Source organism: Equus caballus, chromosome 6 (assembly GCF_041296265.1).
Source record: "Equus caballus isolate H_3958 breed thoroughbred chromosome 6, TB-T2T, whole genome shotgun sequence".
Classification (NCBI taxonomy): domain Eukaryota; kingdom Metazoa; phylum Chordata; class Mammalia; order Perissodactyla; family Equidae; genus Equus; species Equus caballus.
Genome location: NC_091689.1, coordinates 39,239,833 through 39,259,830, shown reverse-complemented (window position 1 = coordinate 39,259,830; position 19,998 = coordinate 39,239,833). Strand labels below are relative to the sequence as shown.

Sequence of the window (19,998 nt, the reverse complement as noted above, 5' to 3'; positions counted from 1 at the left end):
GCAATTACTGATTATAGCTTTTAGCAGTTTATCCTACCCATTGTTAACTGTGCTGTTTAGGCAGTATGCTATCTGACTCCCTCTAGGTTCCTATAGATAACATCTCCCTGGAGCCTGGGTCACCATGGTAATGGGTGTTTAAACTGTTTTTCAGGAATTAGAACCCCTTTGTCCACTCCAGGCCAGTTGAGACCACCAACTCATCAGCTGGACCCACGCAGATATCTGATAGGCGACCTTTTGATGTCAGGAGGCTAAAAACCCCATCCTCACATCATGTTCACACTGCCATTTTGTGAGCATGTGTCCTCTAAAGAGGCATGAAGTCTGACTATGCATGCACACATCATCAATTACTTCACCTCTCCTTATCTCCACATTTCAGACCACCTTGCCCCCCTATCCCATAAATATCCTTGAGTTCCTATTTTCGGGGAAGTGGATTTGAGACTCATGCTCTCGCTTCCTCACGTGGCTGTCTTGTGATTAAACTCTCTCTCTGCTGCAATCTCGTCATCTCTGTATTTGGCTTTCCAGGTGGCAGGCAAAAGTGAGCCTGGCACGGTAACACACCTATTTGTGGCACATACGCTACATGTATTTTTGGTCTTACCTTTTTCTCTGAAAAGCGTATCTTGACCATCTTGCCATGTCCAGTTCTTTTAGTTTATGTTTTCAAGATTGGTTAGTATTTCATTGCGTGGATGCACTGTGATTTGCTCAGCTAATCGCCACTTGATGGCCTGTAAGTCCTGAAACATGCTCATTCACCTCAGAACTCCCATGAGCAGTGCCCAGCAGCACTCTCTTCCTTACTCTTTCCCACAGTGTGTTGTAAAGCTTTTTATCTTGGCCAATCTCATAGGCAAATCAGTGAGGTCCTTTTTCCTCGAGACAGGGGAACCACTGTCAGTCATCTTGATTTGAAGATCAGAAAGAAACACGTGTTAGAAACACCAGGAAGCAGGAATTGTGGGAACTAGGATCAGATGTACTTGTGTTCCGTCCTGTTGCATCTCCCCACCTTTTGTGCTGCGCATCACTGACCACGTCCAGTGTGCTGTTGAGATCAGTCCCAGGCTCCTGCCAGGCCCTCTGTGACCTCAGCTGGCTTCTCTCTCTAGAGTCCTCTCTGGTTTCTCCTGTTTTCTACTGTTCTCCAGCCCCCATGCCTACTTTCTGATACTAGAACGCTCCCAGTCCATTCCCACCCCGCAGCGTTTCTATCTGCTGTTCCTCCCGTCTGGAATGACTTTTGCACAGCTGACTTTGTCCAATTCCCTAGGACTCAACTCAGCATCCCCTTTTCAGAGAGGCCTTCCCTTTCACCTTCTCTAAAGTAGGTCCCTCTATCCTCCATACTGTTGAATCCTTCATTTGTTATAATCTCTTATTTATGTTTGTCTCTGTCCCTTCTCTGTCTTGTCACCACTGTATCCCCAATGCCTCGCACTTAGCAGACACTCAATAAATGTTGCTTGACTGAATCAATAGTATTTAATTGACTGATAATACAGAACTGAGAGGAATAGAAACTGCTCCTTGTTATCCAAGAGGCAATAATAAGTCCAGGAAGGAGCGCTTAGAGGGAAGCAAATTGACCAGCTTTTCAGCAGTTGCTTAGCAGTGGAGTGAGTGCCTTCTTTGTGGGGAGTAGTCAAGCAGTGGCTTAATACTGTTGAAAGCATTCTTGCGCTGGATATTGGAGTTGACTAGATCATTTCTAAGTCCGCTTCCTACCCTTAACCTGTTTGGTTTGTGTTCTCATCACTGCTCTACCACTCCTGCCTCAACTGCAGGTATGGCTTTTACCGCCAGATGGCACCAGAGGATTCCTTTGAAATCAGTTTTCATCACATGGCCACCAACAGTGAGAAAACACATTTCATTGCACTTAGACCCCCAACATGTGCTTGAAACAAAAGCTTCACGAAACAGTCTTAACCCTTACTATGTGTAATGCATGCTTATATTTTCCGTTTTACTTTGTTTTTTTAAATGCAGACTTGCATAGTATTCAACTGATTTCATATTAAAACAGCTCACTGTTTGAAAAGCACTCTTTTAGATAACTGAGCAGGTTTACCCTGTAAAACTTGTGGGTCTGCTGTTTTCCTTGGACATCTGGGCTTATAGCAAATTGTGTCCTTTAGTGAGTCTTTGTGTGTTTCTGTGCTGAGTTGTTGCATCGAGTAGCTGAACATGTGCTTCCTTAGGAGTGTCTATGGATGTACAAATATGGATGGAGAGACTGTGGGGGACATGTTTGTAGGGAAGTCAGCACCTGTTGCAGTCAAGGCAGCAGCAAGCCTTGTGAGTAGATAGAAAGAAAAGATATAGTATCTGCTTCTGGGGCCTCAGAATCCAGCTGGGTGAGATCCCATACACACACACACACACACACACACACACGCGCGCGCGAGCGCGCGCGCGCGCACACACATATCTTAATTTTCAGCTTACTTATCAAGCAACATGGAGATGGGTGTATTATTTGGGATATCACTTAGGATGCTACAGCCTGCAAGTAACAGAAGCCAGGCTCAAGTTGACTCAAGTGGTGAAGACGTTTATTATCTCACAAACTATCCGTTGAGAGGTAGAGCAGGCTCCAGGTCCACAGGGGTGTGGCGTGGCATTGCCTTAGGGATCCAGGTTCCTTCCATGACTTCTCAGTTGTCCCGATGCTGGTTCCACTCATGGTTGCCAGAAGACTTCCAGTGGTAATCTGGGCTTCAGCTCCTAGGCTTGGAACACTAAAATCTTAATTCCTTGTAATGTACACTGAGAGAGAGTTTAGGCTACCATAGCATTTGCCAGGTTGTAGCTGTTTTGTTTACTTTCCCCTGGTTTCCCCACTATGACCTCCTTAAGGGACGTGAAATGACTGGCACTTAGCACAGAGTTGGGAGAAGTACTTAGGGAGTTAGTAATGATGTTTGCCAGATACTTCTGGGTCTCGCTTCTCTGGACCCAGAACTTTTGGTTGAGTGGAGTTATGTGACTAGATCTGGCCAGGGAGCTTGCTAAGTAAATAAATAGTTGTAAGTGATCTGTGTGAAGTATGAGGTGAGGTTATTTGCTGTTTAGGCTTCTGAGAAAGGAATTAGCGACATGAGGAAAGAGAGAGGTAAGAAATGACCACTATGGGAAACGTGATGGGCATGTATATGAATAAAAAATGGATGGATGAGTATGTTTAAATTTGTAGAGGGGCACTCTATGTGCATTGATTGGCCTTTTGAGGGAGATAATTTTCCTCTGGATCCTTGACCTGGCTCCTGGGAACTTGGCCTGAACCTGTTCTCTACTCATCTGCCTCCTTTTTCATCCCTTTCAGGTTTGCAGTAAGCATTGGCTACTGGCATGACCCTTACCTCCAGCATTTTGTGAAACTGTCTAAAGAGAGGAAGGCCCCTGAGATTAACAGAGGCAAGTGACCATCCCCCTCCCAGGATCTCCTCATCAGCCGAGAGGCCTGAGGTTTTAGAGACTCATTCTTAGAGAGTTCCGGTGTGCACTCTCTCCTCTAGTCTACGGAGTGCTAATTTCCCAACATCCTCACCAACACAGTGTATTATGGAACTGTTTAATCTGTTAATCTGATACTTGAAAAATGCTATAGTAATTTTATTTTATATTCCTCCTATTTACGGGTAAGATTGAAGATCATTTTCATACGTTTAAAAGCCATTCATATATCTTTTACTGTGAATGGTCTATTTTGCTGCCGTATTAAAGTGTTAGTAACAGTATTAGGCTCTGCAAATAATTTCCATCAAAGAAGTCACAGAATTTGAGACAGGAGTGTGGCGTAGCCTCAGCCAGACTGAGAAACTGACCAGGTAATTCCTGTGTGTGCTGGAAATCTTGGCCCTAAGGATGGATCCTGAGGTAGGTTCTTTCAGAAATACAAAGAAATTTTGAAGTGGAGGTTCCTGAGAATAAGGACACGGTATTTCCTTTGAGCTGAGGGTGAATCCAGGCATCCGTAAGATTGGGCGAGGCCTGGCAAAGAGGCCTTAAGCCTCCCTCCTGTGCTCTTGAGGCACATTTCCTTCGGAATGCTGCAGAGGGACGCACCATGGCGCCTGACTCTGTGCTTCGGGCAGCATGTCAGCCCTCCTTCCTTCCTTCTTCCTCTGCCTGGGTTTGCCTCTGTACTGGGGACCTGCAGCCCAATAGGAGAGTGCTTCCCAAACAGTGTGTGGTGAGGATCTCTTTTCCCCAATATCCAATCCATTGTGGATGACATTTCTGTAAAATACAATAAAAATGATTTACTAGCAAAATAAAATGAATAAGACATGCAAAATACAAGCCCAAATTATTTACTAGTAGATTCAACAGGCATAAGATTCCTGTGTCAAATTGCAATAAAACTTTTTTTTTTTTTAAAGATTGGCACCTTGCGCTAACATGTGTTGCCAGTCTTCTTTTTTTTTTTCTTCTCCCCAAAGCCCCCCCGGTACCTAGTTGTATATTCTAGTTGTGCCTCTGGTTGTGCTACGTGGGATGCCACCTGAGCATGGCCTGACGAGTGGTGCCATGTCCACACCCAGGATCCAAACCGGTGAAACCCTGGGCCGCCAAAGCAGAGCATGCGAACTTAACCACTCAGCCACGGGGCCAGCCCCACAATAAAAGTTTCTAAATGCCACTCTCAAATTTTGTTCTTAAAATAGTCACACTTAGAGCAGCCAGCCTTACAACACAGACAGACTTTATCTTCCTTTGTTCTTCTTTATTTCTCATCTCCTTTGCCCAGCTCCCCACCCCAGAGCTTAACAAGTCAATTTGTTAGACAAGCATTCCTCCCCCAATCTGTGATGCCATGTTACAGACACCGAGGCTCTAACCTATACAGGGTGGAGATGACAGGAACACAATAAGAAGTGTGGCTTTCTTTGCTTCGACACTCATCCATCCAATATCCTGACCTAAAAATATTATTTTCCATGTGACCTTGCAATTTCGAGTTTTACCACAGAGCTAAGTAGCTTTTACTATAGCTATGAAAAGGCACACTTCCTAGAGGAACATTTAGATCAGATGTTTTCATGTAAAATACTTGTCTTTCGTAAGTAAAATTATAGTGCATTTTATTTTTCTTAGGATAGTTAATTCTGCCATTAAATAGATTGTACTTACTTTGGTTCAAACGGCTGAAAAAAAAAAGAAGAGAATTTAAAATTTGCTATTTCTCCTATAAAGTCACGGATAATCCGCTGACCCCGAGGAAGGGCAGAAGTGCTCTGTTTGGCTCTCCTGCTGCAGAGAGCTTTGCAGGGATTATTTCTCATCGCTGAGTGACAGCTTGTTTCTGTCTCTCTCTGTTAGGATATTTTGCTCGTGTCCATGGCATCAGGCAGCTTATAAAGGCATTTCTACAGAAGACAGAATGTCAGTGCCAAATTATAAACCTGGGCGCTGGGATGGATACAGCCTTCTGGACATTAAAGGTAAGTTAATATCCCCCCTCTTTTTTCCCCAGTTGTTTAAATTTGATTTTGTGAAGATTTTCACCATATTCAAAACTTTTAAAACTATATTAAAAGGGATGCAGTGACAGCCTGTCTCCCACCATTGTCCCCACCTGCTTGCACACCCCCCCCCCACAACCCCCATCAGCCCCGTACTTTATCTCACCGGGGCCCTGGTGAAGGATATGTGGGTTGTTTCTCATCTTTTGCTGTTACAAACAGGGTTATAAAAAAAATCTTTGTATATATTTCCCCCTGCATGTGTGGAAATATATCAGGAGAGAAAATTCTGCCAGTGGAATTGCTGAGACAAAGAGCACATGCCTTTGTAATTTTGATAATAACTAAGATTTTATTGTCAGCATAGCAGCGTTTAGGTAAAATTTCTCTGGGCGATGATAATATGATACAAAGCCCTTTTGTAGCCAATCTGTGATTTGATCCCTTACCTGCTCTGTTAGGATTCAAGAGCAGGTGTAATTGCATTCACAGGACAGGAAACTTGGGTCTCATTACAGGCAGAAGCAGGACTAAAGCACTGGGCTTTGACTCCTGGGGTGGAATTTTGCCTTCAAACCTTTGCCCTACGAAGATTCCACTGATCGTATTTTCTTTTTTGTAGGTTTGTACAGATTTTTTTAGGGTCTTCTATCAGGTCAGTCATGTGGCAGTAATGGGTATGTGCATTTCCCCAGATTTCTCCAGATGTCCACCAAGATAAATTAGAGTGTGAGGGCATAACCCGACCTGCATATCTGTTTTGTCCCTAATCAGCTCACCTGATAAGATGGCCTTTAGTCATCAGAGCTCCCAGCCTTTCTCTTACTCAAGGGAGAAGTCGGTGGCATCAACATGGTCTTAGTATTAAACGTTTGCCTCTGCATTCTTCATTTAGGATAAGATAACTAACATTTATGAGGTGCTTTTACATACATGGCCTCACGAATTAACATGAGACCTCTGTGAGAGGGGAGAGCTTTACACAGATGGGGAAAGTGGGGCTACGAGAGCTTGTGTCTTTCCCCAAATTGGATATCTGGTGGCACTGGAATGTGGAACAAACATTGGAGCCCAGCTCATCGAACTGCAGACTCCTTCCCCTTTCCTCTACACACAGCCCTGTGGGTGTTCCAGCGGTTCTTTTCTGTAGGTTGATTGTGCCTGTGTAACACGGGGACCATGGTGTAGCAGAAGGAACTGGAAGAGAATGCAGCGTAAGCGAATGTGCAGTGTCAGTGTTCACAGGGGCCACTGGAGAAATCCCTCCTTTGGGCCTGACACCTTTTTGACTGGTCCCATGGTTTGGTTTTGTCCCCGTCTTGCAAGTGAGTTAATAATTAATAAATCTGAGATTTTTATTTCTGAGCAAGGTACACAGAGGCTTACGTGCTCCTTCCAAGGAAAAGGCTGTCTGTCAGTAGTGAGGAAGGAGAGTAGCGCAGGGTCTGAAAGTCTTTTGTGGAAGTTTTTTGTTTTGTTTGATAATCATATTGGTCTGAAGGGATTTTTTAAAATCTAAAGTTCCTCCTTTTTTGAAAAACAATTATTATGTTTGCTCTTTTGGAGCCGAGGTTGCATGGGCCAAATCCAGCCTGCCACCTATTTTTAGAAATCAAGTTTTATGGGATGCAGCCACTCCCATTTATTTCCATATTCTCTGTGGCTGCTTTAGCACTGTGACCGCGGAGTTCAGCAGTTATGACAGACCGTCTGGCCTTCACAGGCTAAAATACTTATTTCTGACTCTTTACAGAAAATTTGCTAATCCCTGTTTTAGAAATATATGTGCTCCTATAAAAGAGTGAGGAAAATCTTGTCTGTTGGTCTTGTTGTCTCATGCACCTCCCACCTTGGATGGTCCCCTGGCTGCCCCAGCAGAGGCTTAGCTGTGAGTCAAGGCTTTCTGCTGTCACTACTATATGAGTTTGGTCTGTATGATCTCAGGGGCCCAGGACTGGAGGGTTGAAGACTCCCATCTTCGGGCAGCGGGCAAGAATAGGGCAAGGGAGAGCCGGTATTGTCACAAAGAATAAGGAGTGAGTGAAACTCTTAAGGGGCCTCAGTTGTTTGGTGTCTCTTGAATTCTGTTTCTACAAACTGAAAGGTCAAGTACATAGGGGAAGGATTGTCAATTTTGCTGGCCTGTGAAACAGTCGGCCATGTTGGATCTGCTTTGAGACTAAGTGGTACCCTTCCTCCTGGCTGCTCCTGGCTGCCCTCTGGTACTTATAGTCAGTCTTGGGTGTCTCTCCTGCCTCCTTGAGACGTGTGAGCTACTTGGGAGTGGAGCGTCAGAAGGGCCTAGAGAATCACAGACTAAAAAGTGAAAGTATCACTTCCCACAGCCATTTTGCCCTTTTCTGAAAGCCGAGAAAGAGGATGTCTGTTTCTTAAAAGCTCCAGGTGTGCCTTTTGGAAGCTTCCCTTCCACAGTGCCCTCTTATTCAGAATCCTTGGGAGGATCAAATGAGCTACTGCAGGGAAAGCTCTTTCCAAAGTCAGAAGACCCATTTGAGTTGTAGGACTCTATGCTATCTGTCATTCATTTGCTTTTAATTGCTCTCTTTGTCTTCTGGAATTTTAGACTATCTTTAACTTTCCATACCCTGAGAGTAAAAGTTCTTGAAAGGTCTCGTAGAATTTCCTAGAGAAAGTCAGGAAACCCCTTAATGGGTTTCGCTCACTCCTTATTCTTTATGACAATACCGGCTGGCTCTCCCTTGCCCGCTGCCGGAACATGGGAGTCTTCAACGCTCCAGTCCTGGGCCCCTGAGGTCATACAGATCAAGTTCATGTAGCAGTGGCAGCAGAAGGCCTTGACTCGCAGCTAAGCCTCTGCTGGTGCAGCCAGGGGACCACGCCAGGTGGGAGGTGCGATTTCCACACATCCTTTAAACACGTCCTCCACGGATCTTCAAATAGATTACATAGCCCTACTCTGCTGATAGGCGGGAGCTCCTCTGATGTCAGGAAACTGTCTTGTTTATTCCTCCCCCCACCCTCCGCCACTGCCCCCCTCGTACCTTCCTTTCCTTCCTCTCTTCTCTCTCTCTTTCTCTTGCCCCATCCTTCCCTCTCTCCCTCCCTCCCTCTCTTCCTTCCTCCTCCCCCACCCCTCCAGATCCCCTAGGACTTTAACTGAGGACTAGTGTCTGCATAGGGTGGGGGAGCTGGATCTCACATTTCTGACACTTGCCCTTAGGGGTCACCTTCCTACTAGGAAATGCTTGCTCATGATTTCCATTCCCATCATGCTGTCCCATCAGGTGGTCTGCTGCCCCTCCATACTGCTCTCCATCTCTTACTACTGTCTACATAAATGGTTCTCTCTCCTGCCCAGTTGCTCAGGGCAGAAACAAGGGTGCCATCCTTATTCCTCCTTTTTCTTTATTCCACCCTCTATTGACACCACCACCAGGTTCTGGATATCAGCAACTTTCTTTTTAAATAAGTAGTTCTGTATTTCTGGAATATAAGCACAGATGGGAGCAGGGATGTTAAAAGAGTACTAGGCCAGAAGGTGGGCAGGTCGGCCAGGTTGTGGAGCACCCAGCATCTTAGCTCAATCTTAGAGGTGGGAAGGGCTGCTGCAGGCAACATGAAGTGTGTCGTTGAAAGAGATCAGAAAGGGATGTTGTTAGAGTCTGTGCAGTTGGGGATAGAGCGGAAGAGGAGAGGATGCATTCTAGGATAGTCAGCAGGCAGGGCTGAGTGACTGATCAAACAGGGTGGAGATGGAGAGAATTCTAGGATGACCAGTGAGTGACTGTGGGGAGAAGGGTATAGTACCAACCAAGCTAGGGAAAGCAGAAGGGGAAGCAGGGCCGTGTTTGTGTGTCTCTATGTGTGAGGTGTTCACAGTTTTTTTTTTTACTGCAGCTCACAGTAAAAAATAAATGTATATCCCAATCTAGCACCCACATCTATGTACTGATGTCTGTAAATAATAAGGGCACACACATGGTGCTTACTAGGTGCAGGCCCTGTTCTCTCACTGCTGTATTTCCTCATTAATCCTCACAACCCCACGAGGTGGCATCATTTTCTCTACTTTTCAAATGAGGAAGCCTTGGCTCAGGGAGTTTAGTGACTTTCCCAAGGCCTCAGAGTGAACAAGTGGTGGAGCTGGGATTTGAACCCTGTCCACCCGGGCTGCAGAGTCCCTGTCCTTTACCACCCCAGTATACTCCACTGTCAGAGAAAAAAGTAAATATATTACAAAATAGTACTTACCCTCACCTCATGTGATGCTTTCTGATATTTGCTATTTTATTTCATTTCATCCAAAAGATTCTTGTCCATACCCACTACACTGATTTCCTGACTCTCTCTAATTGGTCTCAAGCTGCTTACTGTTACATCCTACGTCCAGAGTGCCTCCTGCTCCTCCCCACTCCATCCCAGTGGACGCGTCCCCAGTTCTGGCTGCCCATTACTTCTTGCCTAGGTGACCACAGTAACCTCCTAATTTTTTGCGCCATCTGTTCCTCATACTGAGACCAAAGTAATTTAGAAAATGCATTTCTGACCATATCATCCCCTGATTTAAAATCCTTAAATACCCCATTGCTCCTCGGGCCTTGGTACTTGGTCTGTGAGGATGATCAGTGAATATATGACTGAATAAATAATTATAAAGATAACTGTGTTTTTTCTCAGGATGAGGGTCTTCTCCCAAGGAAATATTTTGAAGTTGACTTTCCGGTGATAGTCACGAGAAAGCTACACAGCATCAAGTAAGTGTGGCTTTGGCCAGAAGAGAGAGCCTGGTAGAATTCAGAACCAGCCTTCAGTAGACAGCAGGTCTGAGTGCCAGAGACCTCATTTTAGGGCCCTGCTCTCCTCACTTGCTTTCTTGCCCCGAGACCCTCATTCCAGTGTGTCTTGCAGTCTTCAAAATGAAAAATACCCTCCCTTGTGACTCTTCTCTCCATTCATGTAACTTCTCTGAACACTTAAAAAGTGACCTATCATAGTTTAGTAATCTGAATTAAAATTCACATAATGTGTATTTTGTTTACTTCTTTATCCCAGGGCACAGAAAGGTACCTGGTCCAGAAAAGATATGTAGTAAATATTTTTTGAATGAATGAATGAATGGGAAACTGAACTTAATCATTTATTATATATGAGATATGTGGGGGCCATTCTGAGTCGAGGTTTCAAGGAGTTAGCAAAGTTGTAGATGATGAGTTTGCTCATCTTTGCCGAGAGCTTTCCGTGTTAAATGCTTCACTTGGATTGTCTCATTCAATCCTCGGAGCAGACTCATGAATTAGTGCTATTATTAGCCCCTTCTTACAGATGAGGAAACTGAGGCTCAAGGAAGTTAAGTTAATTTGCCTAAAGTCACCTGGCTAGGAAGGGGTGGAGCTGAGCTTTAAACCCTGACTTCAAGCCCAAGGTCAAGGTTTCTCAGTACAGTCGTGTGTCCCCTAACAGTAACAGGGATGCGTTCTGAGAAATGCATTGCTAGGTGATTTCAGTGTCATGTGAACGTCGTGGATTACACTTACACAGTCCCAGATGGTGTAGCCTACTATACATCTGGGCTATATGGTGCTAATATTGAAGGACCACTAGCACGTATGTGGTCTGTGGTTGACTGAAACGTCATTATGTGGTGTGTGACTTAGTTTTAACCTGTACTCCCTCCTTTTAAAATTATCTAAATAAAATTCTAATTCTTATATTTAAACAACATTTTAATAAACGCAAAAGTTTCTACCTGTCCTTTAGAGATGTCTAATCCTCACAAACTGGAAATGTTTTTTCTTCTCTAGTTTATCCTAGGAAAATAAGTTTTTTTACCCTTTCCAAATATAAAATTGCATTTTACATTAAATAGGCTTTTTGGATAATATATGGCAATTCTGATGCTCTGGGAACTGCAAAGTACTACTAAGCTTGTTAAAACTCTGAGTGAAGTAAGAGTAAGTAGGCTCTAAATCAAGGCCAGACACGGTTTCCTGGGGTGAAAAACGCAGTGGCGTTTGTGTATGGTTATTGGTATAATGAATTTGGCTCTCTGATTTCTGATTTTTTACATATTCTTCATTGAGGGAGTTATCACATAAATGTTACTGAACTTTAGGTCTGAGTGAAAGTCAATTTTTGTTATCTGTGAGAAACAATAGCTATCTTAAAAATTTTGTTTGAGAAGAGGCAAGAAACTTGGGATGACCTGAAAAACGCTGGAACATTTGGAAAATGCGTGCTAGCCTATCTGTAGCTATTTCTAAGTATTTCATGATCAGTTTGCAATTTGACATCAAATTCTGAGTGTAATGCTTAGCTGACCTAACCCGAGAGCTGTATCCGCTGGATTTTTGCTGTACGTGGTCAAATGTAATTAAACAGAAGGCCTTCTGTAGTGGCCCTTGCTTTGAACAGTAGCAGTATACAAGTCCCATCTCTGTAGTGGGCCTCTGCATTTTTAGAGTAAATGAGCTGCTTGACTTCTCCTTCTCTCTCCCATCTTCCCATAGATTCAAGTCTCTCCTATCAAAAACCAATTTAGACTTACATTCAGAGGAGACACTTCAAATGGGTAAGTATCCTTGACCTAAGTGATACAGTACGGACTATGTAACTGTTTTGGCTTTCCCCCCTTTCCTTCTTAAAGATGGTCTGTATCTGTGGGCATGTGTGTGCATACACGATGTCATACAGCATGTGCTTCTGCTGATACATTTAGACTTTTATTGCAGTTACCATGGAGGAATTTAGAACAATTGCTCGTATGACTCTTCTTAAATGTCCACAGGTCCCCAATCTTAAATCTTTTTTAAAAAATTTAAATTAGCTGCCAACATTTCAAAAAGGAGATTTTTCATGAGAATCTTGATTTCCAGCTTTCCTTGGAAAAGTTACATCTGGCAACATTAGACCCGAACTCCTACGTGGCAATAATTGAGCAGCGGCCGCCTCGTTGGGAGGGGTCGTGCATTCTCCACTTCTGTCCTCGCCCCTCTCGGTTGTCTTATACTTTACCTACTTCCCTCACTTCTGTTACCTCCTCAGCCCCTGCAGTCAACTTTTCCAATCAAGTTTTAATTATGAGTGTTTCCAACAACACTTCCTCATTTCTAAGCCTTTCAACTTATGGTAAGCCTCTTCCAGAATCTTCCATCATTTTCAGTCTTTGTCTGACAGAGAGAAGATCAATGGGGTTATTAATAATTCAGATCAGGGCTGGCCCGGTGGCGCAGGGGTTAAGTGCGCATATTCTCGGCGGCCCGGGGTTCGCCGGTTCCGATCCCGGGTGCGGATGTGGCACCTCTTGGCAAGCCATGCTGTGGTAGGCGTCCCACGTATAAAGTAGAGGAAGATGGACACGGATGTTAGCTCAGGGCCAATCTTCCTCAGCAAAAAGAGGAGCATTGGCAGTAGTTAGCTCAGGGCTAATCTTCCTCAAAAAAAAAAAAAATCAGGTCAGAAAACATGCTTAGAGAGGATGGTCTTCTCGGATGGTCAACACAATAACATCAGGAACATCACAGCTCGATAAGCTGCCTTTTACACACAGCCACAGTGCTTCAGTCCTTCTTTCCTTCTGCTAATCACATTCACAATTAAGTTTGTACAGAAAACATCTCCCCCATCCTTGGTTTCCCTCATACAGTTGGAAGTAGAACCTATTCAGGCTTTGCCGTTTGCTGGCCTCTTTGCTTTTCCACACTTTTGCTATCATTTTCTACATATTTGGTTAATATTTGTGTCAGAATGGTTATCTGTAACAAAAGATCTAATACTTTGAGTTCCTTTTGATGAAATAATGTAGAAATATATGAAATAGAAAGTAAAGACCCTCCATAATCTCACCCACCCCCAGAAGATAACCACTATTCAGTGTGTTCTCCTACAGATGAGCAGTATACCCAGAGACAGGTAAATAGATGCACACTTAAATGCAACCCAGGGCCTGGCACAAAAGAGGTTCAGTACTCCTTTTTTGAATGAATGTATATACACATCGAATAAATATATGTTGTAGTTCACTGTGTATTTGTTGAATTATAGATTACATGGAACTTTAATTAACAGTGAATAATTTATACATACTGTTTTGCAACTTGCTTTTTTTCATACCCAGTAAATCATGGCTGTCTTTTCATGTCGGCCTGTAGGAATCTACTTCATTATTTCTAATGGCTTTATAGTACTCCTTTGCGTGGAAATTCCATTTAATCTCTTTCCTACCGATAGTCATTTAGATTGCTGTCTTTTTTATGTTTTTGTATTAAACAGGATTGTAGGAAACATATGTATATGTGCATATCTGCAGGAACTGTTTGCTCAAAGAATTGGCCATTATGAATTTTAGCTACTGCCCAACTGTTCTTCAAGACCTCTTTATGAATTCCTACTTTCACAAAGGTGGGTCAAGATTCTCTTTCCCTACACCCTCACTTACACTGGGTATTGTTATTTTCTAAAATTTCTACCAATCTGATAGGCTGAAATGATGTCCTATTATTTTAAAGCTTTCTATCACTTTGAAGGCTAGTGAGGTGGCTGGAGTAGCTTTCCTTAGTTTTATTGGCCTGCCTGGCCCCATGCCCAGTTGCGTGAGCGGTGTGGGATAGGCTGCAGACAGACCAAAGAAAAGACCTGGAGATGGCAAACAACACATAGGGGTTTATTAGGAGTTACTTACAGGGAATGTCCAGTGGTGGCCGGCTAGATGGAAGTGTGCACCTGCTACCTCAGGTCGGGAGGGGGTTGCTTCTATAGGAAGGGGCACAAAGGCTATATGCTTGCCAAGAGGAGCTGTCCCTGTTACGGCCAGCATTCCCAGGAACAGTAGTTCATGTGGAGGGGCTCTGTGTTTCTTTAAGACATGATGGTCTTTGAGTGAGATAAAGTAAGATCCAGGCTGGCCAGGCCTGGGATCGTTACAAATTTCAGCAGCTGGGCGTCCTGTCCAGATGGTTGGCATCCTGCCCAGGACGACACATGGCTCTTAAAGGGCACTCAGGGTAGTGCCCCTACATGGCTGTTGGGATGACTTTGTAAATTTCCTTTTTTATTTCCTTTGCCCTTTTTTTCCCAGTTGAATTGCTTCCTTTTCTTTTCAATTTATAGGAACCCTTTATGACATAAAGATATGTTCTTTGATGAAGGTCCCTTGTCAACCTTTCTATTGCAGATGTTTTCGTTAATCTTTTATTTGATTTTGTAACTCTGTGTGTGTCTTTTGTAGGCAAATCCGCCCGCTGTACAAACTATTGGGACTTCCTGGCTGATTGTGGTGTGGATGTTGTAAGTACCAATTTGCTGTGTGCTTCCCCGCTCCTTCTTCTGTTCCTCTTTATCCCCGCTCCTTGTTCTCTTTCCCTTTATCAATAAACTCTGATTGCTCAAACAACCAAATAGCCTTGGCGGTACCTATCATTCCTCACCCTTTGCGGCTGCGGACAACAGCAACCCTAACTAGTGAGTGTTAAGGAAAAAAAAAATCAAGCGCCTGCTTTTAATTCATGGCAAATGGGCTGAAAAGCTGATTTAGTGAATTATAATTTTAGATTGAAATTCCCAAGGCAGTTATAGAGGAGCTTGTCAAACCACAGAAACCAATGGAATCAAGAGATGACTTGAACTGGGCAGTGGTTCAATCCGTTTCAGAGATACCATCCATTATGCAAACCCAAAACCTTGAAAACTTTCTAACGTACAACCCTAGCAATCTCTCATTCACCTAAAGTCTCAAGGCCCCTCTCCTGACTCAATTTAAAATGAAAAATGCCTGGTATGACTTACAAATGTAAAAATAATTAAATCATGTTATGATGTCTGGGGAACACCAGTGCAATTGGCCAAATCTCATCATAGTTTGATTTCAAACATAGTTTGATCTCAAATGGGAGTTTGGCAGGGTCTTCTAGAACAGTCCTACCTTCTCAAATGCCTTCAGCTCTGCAGAAAAATGGAAGGCAAAGCATGCCCTCGGCATTCTAAATGCCTCAGTCCCTCTCCAGGGCAGGTGGCCTCCATTCCTACTGTGGGCTCAAGAAAACATCAGCAGGAAAGCCTGCAGAGCCTGCCCCCTTCCATACCCCGTCCCCTTAGTGGAGAAGGCTGGCTGCAGGTACCCCAGGAAATCAGACTCTTCTCCTCCTTTGGCTCAAGTTACAGTACACCAAATTCTGGAATCTGGTTTGCATTATTCTCTGGAGAGCTACTTAAGAGCTGCTTAAGGGCTTGAAATCCCTCATTCAGACATAATCTTGAAATAAAAGATGATATCCTAATGAAAAATGCATTACAGCTTTCTCTGTTGGGCCTTCCATACTGATAGGCAGGATAGAAGGAAGGAACTAAGAAAAATGAAGAAGAAAAGCAAAGGAAAATTAGGAGACAAAGGGGAGAGAAGAGGAGGAAGAAATTTATGTCACATACTCTGCGTGGGGGCACTTTAAATGCCATTTCAGTTCATCCTCACATAATCCCTTGCAAATCAGTCATATTGAGCCCATTCTGCAGATGAAGAAATTGAGGCTTGGTGATATTAAGTAACTTGTCCAGGGTCACACAAAGAGGATGCAGTGGATTCTGACTCAGAGATACAAAAACAGGCACCAAACAATGTTGCCTCTAACTGCTCTCTTCCTTCCTCTGAAGGGTCTAACAGAGGTTTGTTCTAGAACCATAGTATTATAGTGGGTGCATGTACCCTATGGAGACAATGTAACCTCATGAGATAAGAAACAGATTTAAAAAAAACGAAAGAAGGAAACAGATTAATATTAAGTAACCTGGCATCAAATAAAACTATCTGGCAAAGCAAAACCAGACCCAGTTTTTCTAACTCTCATGTCATACTCAGTCCACCTGACCAGAATCTGTTTTATAAGTAGTTTATATGGATCAAATATGGGACTCCTGATTCATGAGTGAACAGCTGAGAATTTTCCTGCCTTCAAGAAAATGTTCATTGGGAAGAAATGAGATAGTTATTTGTGAATTGTCTTTTTCTGCCTCAATGCTTCTGTTTCTATCGGGCTCCTTTTGTTGGGGTTGCAATATATCTGGGAGTATTTCCCCCACGCTGTTGCAAAATCTGTAAGAGGGGAAAAAAAACTAAATTAAAATAGCACGTGGAAGCCATAATTCTGACAACTACAAAGGGTACAGGTGTGCCAATTACTTTCTGAAATGAGTTTAAGCCAGAGTCACAGACTGGTGGCCGGCTGGCTGTATCCAGCCCACAGGTGGGTTTTGTTTGTCCGCAGTCCTGGCCCACACCACGCTTTGAAGAAATTTCGATCTGTTGCCAACGTTAAGAACCAGACAATTTCACGTCTAAACCTGGCTTTGCAGTTTCTCTTACTAAGTGGAGGATCTGATAACCCTGACGCCACATTTGCACGTGGAAAAGAGTAGCTGGAACGGAGCAGTGGCTGCCGGTTTAGACAGAGAATGTGCGTCCCAGTTTCTCCCCACCTGGTCTATTTCATTCATTTATATAATCGCTGTGGGCCCAGAAGGCATCTGAGTGGCTGACCCTTTGTTTAAGACATTAAGAAGATGTAGATTGCAAAGCCAATCATTATTAGACTTTTCCCAAAAATATTCCCAATAAGAGACTCTTCAGTCAGTAGTATGATAGCAGTGATAGAAGGTAAAGCATATGAGACCAAAATGATTTGAGAAATGGAAAAACCCAGTAGTTGGGTCCATTTGGTTTTCTGCTCTAGGATACTCACTTTTTGTTTAGAAAATACGTTCACTTTTACTTCATTTACTCCTTCCAAAAATCCTGCAAGTAAGAAATTACTCTCAGATCAACAACCTGAAACCGAGTGACCTTAAATAGGTTATCCAGCCAGGATCATCCAACTATTAAGTTGCAAAACCAGGTTATGAACCCAGTTTTAGCCAGCTCCAAACACTGTGCTTTTGTAAACCCATGAGACTTGTTTCCACCTCAGGGCCTTTGTACCTGCTGTTCCCTCTACTGGAAACCTCTCCACCTAGATCTTCACATGGCAGGATCTTACTCTTTCATTTCATTTACATCACCTCCACAGAGAGGTTTCCCCTAACCATTTCACTTAAAATAATATCTGTGCATGCACACACACCCCCCCCCCCAATTACTCTCTAGACTCCTGCTTCTCAAAGTGAGGTTCAGGGATCAGCAGCATCAGCATCAACTGGGAAGTTAGAAATGCAGAGTCTGAGGCCCCTCCCCAGTCCTGCTGAATCAGAATCTGCATGTTAACAACACCGCAGGTGATCCATGTGCATTTCACGTTTAAAAAGCACTGTTCTACAGGAGCCCTGCCCAATGGAAATGCAATGGGAGTCACAAGTGTCATTTTAAGTTTTCTATAGCCACATTAAAACGGTTAAAAGAAAGACTCGTTTGTTTGCTGTCTCCTCTACCACCCTACTAAAAGATGCCATTTCCACAAGAACAGGTCCTCCCTCTGTCTTGTTCTCCACTTTATCCTCAGTACCTAAAACAGTACTGGGCACCTGGTAAACGTTATTGAATGTTTGAAGAATGAAAGAAGGAAAAGACATTCTAGTAATTTCTGTGCGGCAGCGTGGTACAGGGAAAGAAACCAGCACTCTGAAATTGGACAGATGTGGTCAACTCAACCAATGACCAGCTGAGCAAACTTGAGCAAGTGGTTCACCCTCCAGGAGCCACCTGTAAACCAGGATTGTTGCTGTTTAACTCACAGCCTCATCATGACACCCCGATGTGATAACATATCTATAAAGCAACCACCACCACAATCACAAGGGTTCAAGAAATGCCAGTGCCTCTCCTCTGTCTTCTTTCATTCTTTCCAGATACCATGTGTGAAAAATGCTGGGGACCACTTTCCTCTGGGAGGCATGAGCATGACTATTGAAGCTGTTACCAGCGCACTGGGTTCTTGTTGTCCCCCAGGATAGAAATCAAGAGAGACAACAAATGGGAGTAGAAAAGTAAAAGTTTATTAGTTTGTGCACAAGGGGGGCACAAGGGAGCCAGCCACCGGCCCCTTTCCTTTCCACACCGGCCCCCTACTTCTGTAGGGATGTTTGTTATGTTATGTTATCTTGATAACCCTTGGGAAGAGGCCATGAGGGCGAGGCCTGGTCACCTCTTTCCCTTAGTTGTCTATCTCATTCATCCCCTCCTCTGTTGTCACCAAGTCAAGGTTAAATTCCAGCTGGACCTGAGCAGAACCTGAAACTTCTGAAAAATCAAAATCTTGAAAAACTTTCTATCAGGGACTTAACTCTCAACCCTGGCGTTGGGAGCCCCAGCTCCCAGCTTTCTCCAAGCCTTTGGCTCTTGCCTCCCTGGCTTGCCTGGTGCCGGTTCAGGGACTAAGTGCCTAGGTTGAATGGGACTTGACTAAATCTTATAAGTATACTGACACCTGCAGTTGGGCTCTGCACCCTTCTCCAGGCCCACTGTCAGTTTGACACTGGCTTTACCATCATGGGGGACAACCCAAGCATCCCCGGAGACTCACCACTTGGGTGAAACACTTTCAATTGGATGAGTTATGCCTCAGAAACTCCATCTTGGAGAATACTTGAGTGGTTTCTCTGTGCCTTTGTGATGTAGTTGGACAGGTAGATCAACCTATAATGTCATTTGAGGTACAACCCAATTTCTCAGAAATCAAGAGCAACTGTCCTTAAAAAAATCCTTGCAAGACTGGGAATGCAGCTCTAGAGACAGTTCAGGTTCCACCCATTTCAGTTACCTCAAAGAGCTTGCCAACCCTCCAGGGAATATCTAGCCCATCATTAATTCCTAGGACTGAGGAAAAAAAGTAAAAAAGGAAGGAAAGAAAAATGGCCATAAGAGCAGCTTAGCCAAAAATCTAGCATCTTGAGTGTCTTCTCCACAAAACATTAGTAAAAGGCCTAAAACAAAACTTGGATTCATAGCCAGGGAGCTTTGTATTACTGTACCTGATTCATAGCTGTAATTCTAAACAATAGCTGTGGAGTTTTTCTTTGTCTCTATGTGTGCTATATGTGTTATATTTTATCTCCAGATGGTATAATTTCTAAAGAACTATATGCAGTTGGTTTAAAGTAAGCACTTACATAAATTATTTCTAAATGGAATAGAAACCACCCAAATGTCTTTCAAGTTAACATGATATGAAATAATCTTTGGTAAAGAGAAGCTTAGTTAAGTTTGTTGGTTTGATTAAAGTAAGCATGCCCTTAAAGTTATCAACATTGGATATGATGCAGACAGGCAGCTAGGTTTACTAGTCAAATAAGCCCATGTTATCCTTGTTCCAAATTTGTTAGCAAAGTAATAAGTTAAAATGATGGCTAATTTTGTCTAATGTCTCATGAAGTTTTGCAGGCAACCTAAATAATTATTGGGAACAAGTAAACTAAATAGACACGAAAAAGATAAGAGTGTTGGGTGAACTTTTTAACAATTATGTGTTATGGCATGTGTATTTAAAATCACTTCCAAAATATTTCTGCTAACTTGAAACTTTGAAGTTTTGCCAGGTGAAATTAAATGATAAAAAAC

At 43.3% G+C, this 19,998-nt stretch overlaps 2 protein-coding genes across 19 annotated transcripts in view; one reads left to right on the top strand and one right to left on the bottom strand.

The window, feature by feature from the left end:
* LOC138915125 (leucine carboxyl methyltransferase 1-like) overlaps positions 1 to 14,858 on the top strand; it is a 28,384-nt gene extending 13,526 nt beyond the window's left edge. Inside the window, exons 2-8 of one of the 5 annotated variants that reach the window (XM_070269713.1) lie at positions 3,341 to 3,432; positions 5,341 to 5,462; positions 6,106 to 6,138; positions 10,143 to 10,219; positions 11,972 to 12,033; positions 13,734 to 13,862; positions 14,689 to 14,858. In XM_070269713.1, coding sequence (XP_070125814.1) covers positions 3,341 to 3,432; positions 5,341 to 5,462; positions 6,106 to 6,138; positions 10,143 to 10,219; positions 11,972 to 12,033; positions 13,734 to 13,741 — 394 coding nt within the window. In that variant the 3' untranslated portion in view covers positions 13,742 to 13,862; positions 14,689 to 14,858. Of the gene's footprint in view, positions 1 to 3,340; positions 3,433 to 5,202; positions 5,463 to 6,105; positions 6,139 to 10,142; positions 10,220 to 11,971; positions 12,034 to 13,733; positions 13,863 to 14,688 lie in introns of those variants that run through there. The other 4 variants (XM_070269714.1, XR_011439624.1, XM_070269715.1 and 1 more) reach the window with 4 other exon arrangements.
* The window catches only part of LOC102149382 (heparan sulfate glucosamine 3-O-sulfotransferase 4-like), a 57,996-nt gene continuing 40,546 nt past the window's right edge, over positions 2,549 to 19,998 (bottom strand). For 6 of the 14 annotated variants that reach the window (XM_070269705.1, XM_070269704.1, XM_070269703.1 and 3 more), the window contains 2 exons: positions 5,152 to 5,165; positions 2,756 to 4,257 (listed from right to left, as the gene is read on the bottom strand). In XM_070269705.1, the coding sequence (XP_070125806.1) occupies positions 4,023 to 4,257; positions 5,152 to 5,165 (249 nt within the window). In that variant the 3' untranslated portion in view covers positions 2,756 to 4,022. The other 8 variants (XR_011439621.1, XR_011439622.1, XM_070269709.1 and 5 more) reach the window with 6 other exon arrangements.